Raw genomic sequence first — 15,652 nt, 5'->3', positions numbered from 1 at the left:
TACATATATATAACAAATAAATAAACCCGTTCAGTCTATTAAGCCAGAAAGCTTAACATGAAATATTTGAAATAATTCGATAAAATTACAAATAAACAAGAAATATAAAAAAGTAATAAAGACAAATATAATGCGAAGTTGGTTTGAAATACAATATACATTATAAAAGAACGCTTTTGAACCTTTGTTTGAGTGCCCTGAGTGCAAAAACCGTATTTTGCAAGTATCTACGTGCTTATTTTTCTATTAATCAGTAAAAACAATGAGTTGTGTACAGTATGAACAAAATAATGTTCATACTATACTCATATAAGAGTATTGATTTTAGATAGATAAGATATCAATAACTGATTGCTAATCAGCTTTGGGAAAATTGAACTTCTAAAAATCTACAAAATATCATATTCCATGATTTAACAGTCATAGACTCAAACAATTTCAAATGAGAAAGTAAGAAATTAAAAAATATTAATTTTTTTATAATTACAATCGTATGTATGAAATATTCGTAGAATTGTTTATATTTTATTGTCCTATTTTAATTGTTTATTTTTGTCATCTGAAGACAATACAAATCTTACGCCACTAAACACAACATGGTATCATACGATTATGTCATAAATATCACAATACTATCCTTATCAGACAGTCTGTTTATTATTTTACTATCCTCTCTATCTAATTTTATCTCTATTATTTTTTTAAATACAATTATACTAACTAGCAAAGAAGCCCTAGTAGCTAAAATCGTATCGTGCCGTGATGATTAATCACCATGTTTCATTTAATTAATAAATAAATAATATTTTTATATTTATATTTAGTTTTTTTGTAATTATTACAATTTTTTTAGTATTTTTATTAGTTCTTAGTTACTATTTTTATCTATAAATTAGAATTTGATATATTATAACTGATGAGAAAAAAATAGTAGAACTTAGTTGAGTCACAAATATAATTATATTTTTCATGATTAATTTTTTTGCAATAATTAATAATTTATAACAGATATAATATGCATTTTTTAAAAGAAACTTATCTACATATATTTTATATTCAAATTTTATATATATGTATACAAATACAGATGATAGATCTATTTAAAATACTATAAAAAATAAAAATAGATTCTATTAAAAACCCATAAGGCTACAGACCTCAGACCTCCAAATGATTAAAAATTACTAATTATTATTATTTAACAAATACATAGAAATATAATGTAAGAAAAAGAAATGATATATGATTTAATTTATTTAGTATATTGTAGAATGATCAACCCACCACACACTAACTATACTAACTGTACATCAATAAAGTACCTCAGTGGGGATCTGAATAATTAATAAGTAATTAAAAATTTAATATATCTCTGATATTATTTAGATATATATTGCAGAATGATCATGTAAGAACTTTTTATCGCTATCTAATATAGTAATAATTTACTATCTCTCTTCCTCGCTTATGTTTAGCTATAAAATACTTTAAATTATATACTCAAAGAAGGGCACCACTACTATATTCTCATGTCTAAATATAAAAATAATTTTTTAATTATAAAGTTTCATTGAAAAATACTTTATAGTTTTTTGCTGAATCTTAACCTTATATTTATTTTATTTAAATATTTTTAAGAAATTTAAAAATGTTTTTTTGTTTATATAGCGTTTTTTTTTTTAAAATAATTTTTTTTTTTTTATTATATACTTGCCTCCCAGCGATGGTTGTCTAGTACTAAAGGTTTTCCACATTTTGTAGTAGTCGACTTCGTCGGTATATTTGTTTCAGTGATAATTTCCGATTTAGTCGGTTTGTCTTTTTTATTTTTAAAAATTTTTAACATATTTGCTGTATTTGTTTTTATTTATTTATGCTTAAGTTTATTAATTTAATTTTTTTTTGTTTATTTTTAAAATTTTCTTTTCAAAGTTTTTAACACATTTTTATTGATCTTTTCAGACCCTCTTTTGGTTTTTAATGTACTATGAACTTTACACTTTCTTCGGTCAAAATTTACACTTCACCGACACCTCAGGAAGTTCCCTTTAGTCGCAATGTAACGTTTTAGGCGCCGTGTAAATTTCGAATGTATTTTCTGTATAAATTTCCGCTTCGAAGAAGTCTACTGGCTTCTAAAATTGCGATAATTTGTACTCAGCCGTGAGAGTAATTTTACAATTTTTCCGTTACTGGCAAAAATAAAGTAAATAAAAAATGCGATATGAAGTAAAAGCTTTTCATAAAAAGGCAATTATTTTTAAGTGTGCGAAGTGGAAGTGGGGAAGTGAAAGTACATAATGCTCTGATATATTTTTACTACACATTTATATTCTTTCTGCTTCGATAAGATTGCAAAATGAGACAAGCGTTTACTAGCTTTTAATTAAGGAGTAGACTGCTGCTGCTGTTGTACTGTTATCTGTTGTTTTCATTCAATAGTACGAACCCCTTTCACTGAAAATTTTTCAAAGGGAGTACCAATCAACTGATCGATAAGTCTACCTCCATACTCATACGTATATAGTATAGACCATTTGTTGGTCTAAGCAATTTTATCGCAATTTTTTTCATTTTTTAATTTGTTTGCATTGCAAGCAAAATGAAAAAACAAGTTATTAAACAATTAAGTTCTTATCAGATAAATGCGCAAAATAAACTGATAAATAAATTTAAACATTTACCGACCTGTTATACTACTTTCAGACTGCTAAAAATAATTCAATAAAAATAATAATAATTTTAACTGTTAGTATTAAATGCCAAAAGCTGCGATGCTAGAGAAACAAAATTGTTAAAACATATTTGAAATAATCCATGTCACTATTTCTTAATCCAAAACTTACTGTAGATTGAAGATATAATATATATGACGTTAAGGGCGAGAAAAGCCAACCGGCAGTTAAGAAATCAATGGGCACTAATACTAACACGATTTAAAAAGAATATTGTTAATGTGGCATTATCAACTGCAAATCCTCTTCATACTCATTGGACTAAATCAATACCTAAGTAAGGGATAGCAGATAAAAGATTAGTAATTACTGTAGTCCGTGCAAATCTTTTAAAATCATAATTATTATAAAACAAATCTTTAATGTTATGAACAGGGACCGTAACAGTTATTATTGAAAAAATAAAAGTCAACTAATAACTCTTATTATTAGCTTTCTAACATAAAACTCAAAAAATAATTGAATATGCTTTATACTATATTTTTCAAAAATAATTATTATTATGTGCTTTTTATTTTTCCACATTACTCATACACGCTGCTTTTTATTTTAAAACACACAAATGATTATTATTTTTGAAAAATGTAATATAAACCAAATCTAATTACTATTTCTTGCCTTTCATTTTAAAAAGCGTATATATTATATAAAGCATGCATAATATTAAAGATGAAAGTTATTAAAATGATAACTATATACTTAAATTAGAATTTAGATAACTGTTAGTTGCTACTTTTTTTTTTTTGAAAATTTTTGAAATAAATATGGATTTCGATCCCTGCTTACGAAAAAATTCCATGCTGATAGGTAGTATTAATTCCATGCTGTATGGAATTTTGACTGTAGTAAGTTTTCTAAGCTTCATTACATTATAATTTTAAATTCAAGGTGTTATAAGAAACTAAGGCTTCTGACGATAATATCTGAGGGCTCCATTAAAAATTAAATGACTATACTGATAAAACATGTTATGTTTCATCTTACTCTGAATGAAATAAAATTCAAGTTGGAACATCTTAAGATATATGCTGAGAGTAGTGACTTCAACATTAACTACTGAAATATGTTGATATAGCAAGAAAATCCTCGCTTAGTGAGTTTCGTATATACCATAGAGAATTCGTTATCTTAAGAGTCTGCTTTATAATTATTTGATTTTAATACACGTTTCAACGACACATTAACCTTAACATATAAAAACGATATATAATAACTTTAATCTGATGAACTTTTATTAGAGAGTTGCTTAGAAGTCAATAAAAAGCACGAAAAGCATAGGAAACCAATTCTGACTACCAACCAAGTTATACAACCTCTTATAGAGCACAAGACCTGTTTACGTATTATTAGCGAATGCAATTGAAATTTCAATAGATAAATATATTTGAGAAATCATAAAAACTCAACCGAACAAACCATTGTCATGAAATAAAATTAGGAATATTCTTCATAGTTTCCTATTTTTGTATTTATTATTTGTATGGTACAGAAACACTACTTCCAATATATGAATAAAATGTGATATTTTTAGTTTCTCCAACTATAGAAATCTAAGCACAGATATATAAATATACCTGGGGTGATTACGACTTATGAGGCATGCAGAATTGACAACGGTTCTTAGAATAATCTGCTATTATGATCAATTTCTCCACTATCCTATATGCTATTATAGTTTATTTCCCAAGATATCGAGATTCCAAGTTGTAAAGTTTTTATAGTGATTATGATACAGTGATAAAGGTCTAGTCTTCGCGATTGCACTAACTACAAGCGCAAGCGTAATGGCAAGCACTTCTCCATATCAACTCTCTACAACAATGCCAAGATCACTCGTGTTGACGAGTATCTTCTGTCACTCGCTCGCAGGTATCTCACCCGGCTCCATGACCTTCCCCCCGACGTCTCTACTCTTCACACTCTTTCAGAAGACCTTGTTCTAGCTTTGCGCTATAACCCCCCCAATACCTGGCACACTACTTCGATGAAGTGGACCATAACCTTTCCACTATCCCCTTATATAACCGCGGCTTTCGTGACCCTAGTCACAAAGTATATTGTTGATTCAACCCCCGCTGGTTAGTCGTAACCCCTTCCCCTTCTATATCGTCCTTTCTACCTAGTTCATGCCCTTGCTTTCTGATTTAGATGAGCCTAGTTCACTAGGTAATAAATCTATTTTCTCATTCCTCTCTCCCATGATTACTGGAATGAAGTTTCCACATTGCTGTGGAAATCTTCTCCTTTCATTCCTAGGAGGTGGTTTTAGTGGGTTCAAGTCTCACACTGTGGCTTTAGAAATCTGTTGTCTGTTGACAGCGCGTTAACGAAATCAGAATAATGCTTTCATAGATAGACTGGGATGTTGGTTTATTTCATAAACTAAGTATAAAGTGCTTTATAACAGGGTTCTTCGTTTATTTGTTAATATACCATATAAATGTATATCATTTGTATACTTGAGACGTATATCTATGTAATGATATCAATTAGTTTAAATGACATTGAACTCATTTAAAAGTAGTCCGCTGATTATTGTCTCCAGTGACATTAAAAAACAACCTCTTTAAGTAAAGTATAGAGGAGTACCACTGTTTTTATGCTTTATAACAAAGTTAATTTTACAAGGGAACACGGCAAGATTTTATCAAAAAGAAATAGATACTTTCTAATTGAAATGCATAATAATTTTTAATTTTTTTATCACTTCTTGTTCATTTGATTAAAAATTGTTACTAGTTTCGTAATATAAGAGAGAGAAAAATTAATACGAGAACACATGTGATGTGTCAATCATTCGGAAAGATGCAAGATACTTCATAAGTGCCAATTGACCTTTGGCATATAAATAATAAAAAGTAATTAAGGAGCTTTAGTAATAGTGAATTGAAACTATGACAGCTACAGTCACAGCATGCAATAATACAATAATAATTGCAATTATTTCAAAGCTGCTTCAAAGTGCTCTAGAATAAATCAGAATGTAAGTGAAAATCATTTTCCACATTAAATAATTTAATTACATGTAAAATATGTTTAAATATTTCATTATATTTGCAATAAACAGAAGCAGAGTAGGTTGACGTAAATACTAGACAAATTTGTTAAAATAACTTAAATTATTTAAAATTAAAAAAAACTAAATAAAACTGTAATTAAAATAAGTGAAAAATTAATGCATTTGAAAAACTGCCAAATTTTCCGCGGTTGCTAGGGGAAAACTTAAAACTAAAATTTTTACAAAATATATTTTTATTTTTATACTTCTTGACATGCACTTTTTGAGTTAAGCAACAGTAGATACAGATAAAGTATCTCAGTCTTGTTTTGAGAAGAATATTTCGTTTTTGTTTATTTTTGTTGAAGTGTTGACTTAAATTGTGTTTTCTTTAATTTTTTGTATCTGTCAAGGGCTAAGGCTGAGTTCAAGGCAAAACGAATTTTTTATTTTTTATTTATTTTGTTTTAGTTTCAATTTTTCCCTTTTTACAATTTTGTATCTTGCGCTGGTCATGGTAGTTGGTTGTATTCAAATTAATTGACTTGATATTGACGATATAGTAAATGCCAACACTGATGCTTTTTAATTAAGAAGCAATGAATATAAATTAAGTAATGTACCCATTAACCAGCTAACAATTAAAGATAAAATTATTTCAAGGCATTGAATTAACAAACTGATTATGTACTTAATTTAGCTGACAAGCCCAGTCCAGTCCCAAGGCGTGAGTCGGTGAGTGTCACCATTCGCGTGTAAAAGGCAAATATCAGAATGCGTGAATTCAATGGAAATGCAAAATGTGTAATGTGTAATTTAGTAGAGTATGTTTTGCCACGCCTAATAGATGTCTATCACATTCTACTATTAAATAGATTTATGTTAAAAATAATTAAATTATTAACTAAATCTGAGTTAAAGCAAAAAAGTTGAATATAAGTAAGAAATGAACTTCATAAATGTCAATAACTGCGTAACACCGATGATATTTTCTTTGTGTAACCTTACCTACTGCTTCAATTTAACTTAAAATAAATATGAGCCACGTCTTAATACAAAACCAATACATAAAAAAATTATGCCAATTTCTAAGTAAAATATTTGAACTAGACATTAATCCTTGAAATAATATTTAGAATTATTAATGTTTGGTTTATTAACATAATAGAAAGTATTGTATCTACCTTTCTATTTAGCTTTAAAAAAATTTGAGTAATGATAACTATTTAACAACTCCCTCTAAATAGCATTATAAGCTTTGGCAAAGGTTTTAAGTTGTTCTAACCCCTGACTTTTTAATTATACGGTAGCACAATGGGTCTAAAAGCCTAAGTGGATTTCTTGGCATAACACTGATTAAGACGTCAAACCGAAATTAACCAAAAAAATAATGTTTTTGTTTTAGGTTGTGATATATAGACAGTTGTATGAACGGTAATTTTACGCTCTTTCGGGTCATGACCCTAAAAGCATGTTATGCAGTTAGTCAAATCACAATAGTCGATGTCGTTCCATTATCACAATTTTTTTAATTTTCTGATTGTGTCTAAATGATATTATTTGTGCGGATCTATGAGCACAAAGGTGCAAATTCTGATGTTTATTAATATAAAACACTGTTTTGACTAGAGAGAGAGAGATAGGCTTGTCACTATGACCAAAGCCTAGAAATTTTCCACTTGCTCATATTCTTAAATTTTTAACGTCACCATAACTGCCTGCATAAAATGGCCTTAACAGTTCTCCTATTTAGATATATTACTTGTTTTACTTGTTTAGATATATATATCTAAACAAAAGTTATTAGTGTTAGTTTTTTAGTTGATTATGAATAGGCATTTCTTCACATATTACACATACGATTATTACCCATATCTATATACAAAACTAAACAAGGCAAGCAAGCAATTGCGAGAAGTCGTATAGGAAAGGGAATTATAAAAACAAGCGTGCTAAAAATATGACGGAATACACATCCTTAGTTAAAATTTATGATCATACAATCCCAATCATACAATAAGAAGTCTGACAACTGATCTCTGTGCAATATGAATGGTGTTATCTTCATTCCTAATCTTGTAAAATATATTTACAATAACTATTTAAAGCAAAGCAATTAATACTATTATTTCAATTGTTTTTATAAAGGGGTTTTTCTAAGAAGTTTGCTTTTTAGGTTGATAACATTGATAATTTATATTCAACACGTTTTGCTATTGCAATATATATACACTTTGGTGTTCTATATGGGCTGAGGGAATCACTCAACCACATCTCTTTTAAAGATGTTACCGATCAGAACATAACGGTCCATAGAAACACTCTCTTATTTTAATAAGACAGTGTAGCGTACCAAATAGTACCGAATTTAATCAGATTACTCATATTACTAAAAATATTCGATTAACCCATAATTTCATGTTATAATCCTATGGATTGGATTTCGTATTAGCGAGATCTTACTCCTTTGAATTATTTTCAGTTTATATTCTGATTATATTATTAGAATTTCTATGTGAAGTATTTTCAGTCTGGAGACCTCATATTCAGATATTAATGGCATATAGTATTTTTCAATAACAATATTTTTATACCCATTATCATGATTTCAATAAGTTTTATTTCACTTTAAAAATCAAATATCTTTCTAAAAAAAACACTTTGTTTTATTGTTTAAAAATTTTGAAAATTACTTTCAGTTAATATTTCCATTTCTTATGCAACAAATTTTAGAAAATAGTAATAAATATAAAAATACTTAATGAGTAATAAATTAGTTTTTAAGTGTTTTTAGCAATAAAAACAATAAAAAGTCTAAATGTTAAACTTAAAAATATTTTCAGCATTTGTTCAGATGTTCAGAAGTAAAATAATGTTAACAATATTAATGTAAATAAATAACAAAAAAATATTTTAATTATTTACAAACGTTAAGAAATGCTGCCGAGTCGTGTAGAAAGGGGTATAATAGATGGCCTATTATGCACTGGGTTTTATACATATAACGGCGCCACATGGTCTTCAAAACAAATAAATAATAGTAATACTATATATGAATATATATGTTTTATGTGGTCACCAAAAAGTTATGATACTATTTAAGTTAAGCTCGCGGCACCATTGAAGCTGTCTTCAATTTGCATTGTTTGGAAATTTATTTAAATCGCATACATCAACATTAACTGGTGTTAAAAAATTATTGAAAATGCTGTTAACAAATTAAGAGATATCAGCAAACAAATTGTGGGTTGACTCATTTATTGCGAAATATCTGAAATAATTAATCAGTAAATATTCGTCATTAGCCTTAATGACGTCAAAGGCAGAGAAAGTTAAGTTTTTAGGATCTTCTCAGAAAAAAAATTAATTTTTCCACCATATAAGTGGTGGCACTGTTTATCATGTCTGACAAATATAAAATATAATCACATATTAATATACCTACATATATACGAGAACTATGTATTTTTAAAACCAAGTAATTAACAATGAATTTAATAAAAAACTTGATAAAATCATTTTATTCAAACTTAACAACGAGGAAGCATGCATATCAAAAGCGACATGCAACACTTTTTTAATACACAAAAGCCAAACCCAAGGTGAATGTCAGAACATTCTGAGAGCTCTCATTCCTTGTTATTTGTTTGGCTTCATAATTTTGTATTGTTTACACAAATCTTATAGAGCACTTCAACTTATAGTGCTGTAAGACCATAGACTGCCCAAGTGGGCCAAACCTCCACCTTAAACTATACAGTCAAGTTGAATGAAACTAGCAGAGTAGAATCGATCCAATTGAATAAGTAAACAATCGTTTAATAGTCTATATGATTGGCAATTTGAGGTTTCTCCATCTTCATATATGAAAAATCAGCATTTCATTAACGTCATCAACACATCGAGTATATTCCACTTTAATGCACTCGACGTACACAATAATCACGTACATACCAGCTGATAGCGTTTAAAATCTGCTTTACGAATGAAAATATAATTAAATTTATAAAAAAATAATTATATGTGAAATAAATAAAATGAAAATTATACCTAAAAAAATATGCATTGTAAGGCAGTGGTTTTATTACATATTTATATATTATTTAATAATTTTATTGTTTCATTTCAAATATTGAATCACGTGAATGACGCATGAACCCTGACCGAAATCGCTGCCAATTATGCACTTTCGTGCAACACCGGTGAATCGCTTGATGGCTATTAGTTGTACACATATCTATATATATCTTTAATAGAGCAGAAAATAAACGTATAATTTATTTTGAATACATCAAGGGCGGGTAACGTCAGTTGACTTTAAGTCTGTGGAATATTATTAGTTGTTGTTAGTAACACTGCGTCCATTTATGGACTATTATATCCGGGCTAAAGGATTCGTTTCACTCAATTCGATTGATCAATTTTTGACTGATAATACTCTTACTATATTGTATAAGTGTAGAATATTATTCAAACATACGTAAGGATGTTTCTATGTCTTACATAAATAGTCTGTAATAGGCAGTTGCTGAAAGCTATAACCGCACTTCTATGAGTGCTTTTAAAGTAGATCTGTTCAGATTTAGGATAAGAGAAGAGTTTAATATATACTCTGTAGACTATGCGTATATTGCAAATAAATACCAGTTTAATGTCTTAAGCGAGATCGGTACTAACCATCACCTACCTATGTATATCGTGTTGTAAAATATTAGCTACCTGATTATCGTACTCTTTTTTAAACTATTTTAAAAAGGGTTATCCATTGCATAGCATTGATTTTATAGCATCGACTTAAAGACATCTGTTATTTAAGGTATCTTATGTTTAGTTTAGTATCTCCGATCTTACAATATTACCAGTGGTTTATGTTGTAATGTGAAAATTGCATATACTAGTTGGCAGAAGCACGTTTTGTTAGTGTCATCAATGTTAAAAGTGAATACCTTTAAACATGGATAACGGGTTACCACGCACTACGTTACCACCTCAACAAAATGGGTCTGCCCGAAGAAAAAGAGTGTAGACTCTGCTCAGAAGCAGAAGAGATATCCAGACACATTCTATGTGACTGCCCAGCCTTGATCTGGCCCAGGAGGAGGTCACTGGGTTCTCACATTCCGACATTAGAAGGTCCTCAACGACCGACATTTTAGCCTTCATCCGGAAGGCGGAATGTCTTCTATTCGGTTAGGGTCTGTTGTAGCACAAAAGATCAATCATGGTCGCAGTGCTCTGCTCAAGTGAGAGCTAGTACCCCATTCATTCTTATTATTCAACACGGATAAATCGAAAACTAAGAACTATACATCTTAAAACGATATCTCATAATAATATCGGCATATAGCAAGAAAAATTCCTTAGAACAGGGAACTTCATTAAGTCCATAAGTTTTTACTTAAAAATATGAATCTTCTCAAAAACTTACTATAAAAATAGTGATTCCGCAGAAGGTATATTTCGTACTGAATTTTCTTTAGTAATGGGTTTCCATTTTTCGCTTAATGAATATATCAACAAACAAAACTGTCGTATGTGATCGCATTGAAAGTCCGCTAGAGTAAATAGCGAAAAATCATTATACTAAAAAAAAACACTGTATGGTGTGTCATTTGGGCTGGGTGTGATGGACCCAGTAATCTTTCTATGATATTTTATGTTTATTTTAGTTCCGCAAGATCACTTAATGAAAGTAAAATGATTGAAAACAAATATTTTCATCTACATCCTCAAATGATGCAAATATCAAAAGTATATTTTTGATAATAAGTAATTTTTGTTATCGAAAAAGGAAGCATCAACAACATATTATTAATGAAGTAGTTTTTTCAGTATTTAAAAAAGATATCTATTCTATGACTGAAAATAATAAAAAAGAAATTGAAATCGTTGAATTTTTATTTAAGCGATTTTTATATGACTTTATAAGTAAATTGTAAAAAAATATTATTTATTTGATAAAACTTTTATTTATTTTTTTAAATTTGCTGAGAATCACATCTCGGCTCAACGATATATCGTAGCAATCAGTCAAGCTGCAGTAATTATAATTATAATGTATAATTATAGTAGAAATTAAAATGAATATACTTATGTAATTTTATAATTACGTAATTATAATACTATATATATTATATATAAAGGCAAATGTAAAAAACAATTTTATATAAGATTTACTTTCAATTGTTTATTAATTATTCATACACAGTTGTGTGATTTACAGTTGTTTCTGAAATGAGTTGAGCTGATACGAGCTGAGCTCAACAAATTATTTTTTAGCAAGAAAAAAAGTGAAATAGATTCTCTCTAACCACAATTAGTGACTAAGCTCGGTTATATGAATTTAAGAATAAATTAAACTTGGCAATATCAAACAAATTTATTTGAAAATTTCTTGTGAGACAAAAAAATTTTATTTTTTTTAATATAAAAAATTGAATAAAAAAAAATTATTAACTTAATTTTAATAAATATAAGTCGCTTAGACACAATATCATTTGTGCTTAAAGGTATCTTTATTCAACTTAAAAAAATCAGATATGGCCATAAATGCACACCCACAAAACTACACAAATTCAATACCTTTATAAAATAGTACATGGAAGAGTATCCTGCAATCCAGTCAGAAACTCAAACCTTTATGTCTACAAAAAATCTTGCTTAACCGGTAGTTCCAAAGAAATTCTAATATTAATCTGTGGGCTCTAACAAACCAAACTATAGCAAACTTAACTATATACATAGAATATAAGGAATGCAAATAGGACTAGATAGGGCACACTTTGAAAGTATCAAATAGCAATATTGTGCGATAAGTACTAAGATGAGATTCTTTGGATTGTAGTTGGTATACCGACCATGATTTGGAGGAAACAGTTAAACGAAAGTTAAAAGATGTCCATTATTTATATAACGACACCGCTGTCTATTCCTATAACAAAGATCAATTAAGACTGATAATAGAGGATCTATGTTTCACCTAGGAGGACAGAAACAAAAGCTATATCGAAAGGCTAAAAGACAATTCCAATTAAATTTGTGTAAAATAATTTTTTTTTAATACTTGGAAATGCAACAATGAATATTAATGACCGGTCCTAATAGATTTTGGTAAGTTTTTTACGACGGTGATAACATTTTCGTGAGAAAAGCTAGTGCAAATTAGATAGAAATCGCGATAACTACGATATTTTTTTCACAAAAATCGTCTTTCCAATCTTTTTTTTTTATGAAGTTGTAGATTTCATTCGATATCATATTTGCTGTAGTTCCTTTGATTGAGATTTAATATTCTTGATTTAAAGCAGTGTGAAGAGTTTGCAAATAAAAAAATTTTAAATAAACTATGAATTAGTCAATCAATAGAACTAGTTTCTTATATTGATATTTCAAGTATTTAAGTGTGCAAGTCTTATCTATGACACAAAGTAACCAAATGTCAATACACACAAAACTATCTTTACAATGAATTACATCCTTCAAGCGTAAAATACTTAAAAATTTTTTTTTTCTAGGAAAAGAAATCAAGACACAATAAGGGATAAGACGTGATAAGCGATATTTCGGTAAATTATATGTTACGGTGAGATATTATAAGCGACACGATTAAGCGATTAACTAATCGCTTGGAGCAACACAGCATGCTTTTAGGTCGGGGCAATATAAGTATTTATAGTTTTAATGATTTACTGATTCTATTACTGATGATTTACTTATTTGCAAGTGACTAAGCATTCTAAACACACTATAAACTGTTATTTATTTGATCGCAAGATCTAAATCTCGTCCCATTCATTATGTGTGGACACCGCTTAATCATCATAAAGAAAGGTTTAGGTATGACCATACTTAAATCAGCCGATATACGTGATTTAGGAAACTTGACTGTCGAATCGCTAATGTTAGTAGCGGTTTCTCTCTTAAATGTCAGACAATTGAATAAGATTTCAGTGTTGCTATAAACACCAATTTCAAATTTAATTTCATTATTATTTTCATTAGTCAAATTATTACATATTGTGCTATAAACTACAAACAATTGTAATTATCGTACTAATTATTACAAATAATTATGAACTAATTAATTATCGTACTTCTATCTGGAACAGAAAGTGACAATTAAAGATGCAATATAAACAATATCTATATTTAATAATTAATATATATATTAATTATTGATATTAATATATATGTATATAATATATATTAATATAAATGCATTAGCACTACTAAAAATAATATGCGCTATTATAATATAAATAATATATAAATAATATATAAATAATATATAAATAATATATAAATAATATAAATAATATGTAAATCATCTAAATAATATGTACTACAGTAGCTCTGGCAGACGACTATATCAGTTAATGATGTAGACTCTTAGCTAAAATATATATATAATGTAACTGAAGATAAAATATTGAAAGTAACCCGAACGAATGATGAGGTCAAATTGATTTATATAATATACAATATATACGAAAAATTGATTAAATCGTGGTGTTTTCAATCTGATTTTTCTAAAATTATAACATTATATACAATATACAAAAAAACGATTATAAAACTTGCTACTTCTTGTGGTAATATTTAATAATAATTTGACAATCAAAGCTGATTAAAATCAATTATATATCTTAAATATTTTGGACTATTGAATATTAAATATGCGAAGATATTAAGAATATATTAGGGACCATGTATGTATATTCATGATCGGCATTATTAGATCATTAAGTCGTGTATATATGTGTTATTACAAGATATAATATTCGCCTATTAGCGAATTTTATAATATTGTAGCTAATATTTTTACAAGATGTAAATAAGTAAATAATTTGCTAGTATTTATGATAGAATTCATTTATGATTGTTTTCTAATACAATTATCTGTGTAATAATGTGAAATCGTACTTGTTGTTTTATTTAAAAAAGTAAATGAATAATAATAAATAAATAAATAAAATAAAATAATGAAACCTGAATAATAATTTTTAAATTAAAATTGGAAATACAGTAGAACCCCTATAATTTGATGCCCAAATGAATAGCAAATCCGTTCAAATGATGGAAGGTTTGATTTACAAAGTTGTTGAATTATAAGCGTTAATTAGTTTTATTTATTTTTATTACATTTAAACTTCTCAAATGCAAAATATAAAACTATATCTACATACTCTTGATTACATATTATCTGACATGAAATGCATACAATGCTTTCACTTTATATTTTATGTTAAAAGTGTGATTGCTTTAGTTCCCAACATCAACCCACATTGGACAGAAATTCCGAATAGTTTTTAAAAAATCTAGATTATAAAGGATACTTGAAATTGACATGATTTATGAAAGGTTAATAATTCAAATTGTTGTGGCTTACGTCTTCAAGATAAAACAAATAGGGAATTGTGATGAATTAAAAAGTTTGAACTTTAAGTAGTTCGAATTATAGGAGTTGCACTGTATTAAGTAAATTTTGCTAATATAAATATTTATTAAATAATATGACAAATCTATTTTATGCAATTAACTAATTATTTATAATTTCTAAGGAATATAAATTGTTTTCTACCTCAATTCACACTTTTCACGGAATTTTATTTTTATTATTTAAAAAATTAACAGCAGAAATTTTTATATATTAATTTTGCGGTAAATACGATAAATAAATAAACAATATTGACATTAAAAGCCAATTACATTCTACACCCTAATTGATGGCATTATATTAGTATATTATACTCATCTACTTAATTATTTCCGATAAATGTTGTGAGATACAAGTTATATAAATTGAAAATGAATGAAATTCCTGTGTATTTGAAAATTTAATTTTATATTTATAATGCACACTTAATTAAATTAAGCAGATAAGAAAATGTTTTATTAATTTAAGGAAAATTTTAATATT

General features: G+C 27.6%; 1 protein-coding gene across 2 annotated transcripts in view; it reads right to left on the bottom strand.

The window, feature by feature from the left end:
- LOC119685877 (ubiquitin-conjugating enzyme E2 W-like) overlaps positions 1–15,652 on the bottom strand; it is a 37,296-nt gene that overhangs the window by 4,925 nt on the left and 16,719 nt on the right. The window contains exon 1 of one of the 2 annotated variants that reach the window (XM_038100276.1): positions 1,715–1,891. The exons of the other annotated variant lie outside the window; for it this stretch is intronic. Coding sequence (XP_037956204.1) covers positions 1,715–1,846 — 132 coding nt within the window. The 5' untranslated portion in view covers positions 1,847–1,891. Of the gene's footprint in view, positions 1–1,714; positions 1,892–15,652 lie in introns of those variants that run through there. 2 annotated transcript variants of the gene reach the window in all.

The sequence above is a fragment of the Teleopsis dalmanni genome, chromosome 2 (assembly GCF_002237135.1).
Source record: "Teleopsis dalmanni isolate 2A chromosome 2, ASM223713v2, whole genome shotgun sequence".
Classification (NCBI taxonomy): domain Eukaryota; kingdom Metazoa; phylum Arthropoda; class Insecta; order Diptera; family Diopsidae; genus Teleopsis; species Teleopsis dalmanni.
The sequence above is the reverse complement of the archived record's forward strand: the minus strand, read 5'-3'. Positions and strand labels throughout refer to the sequence as shown.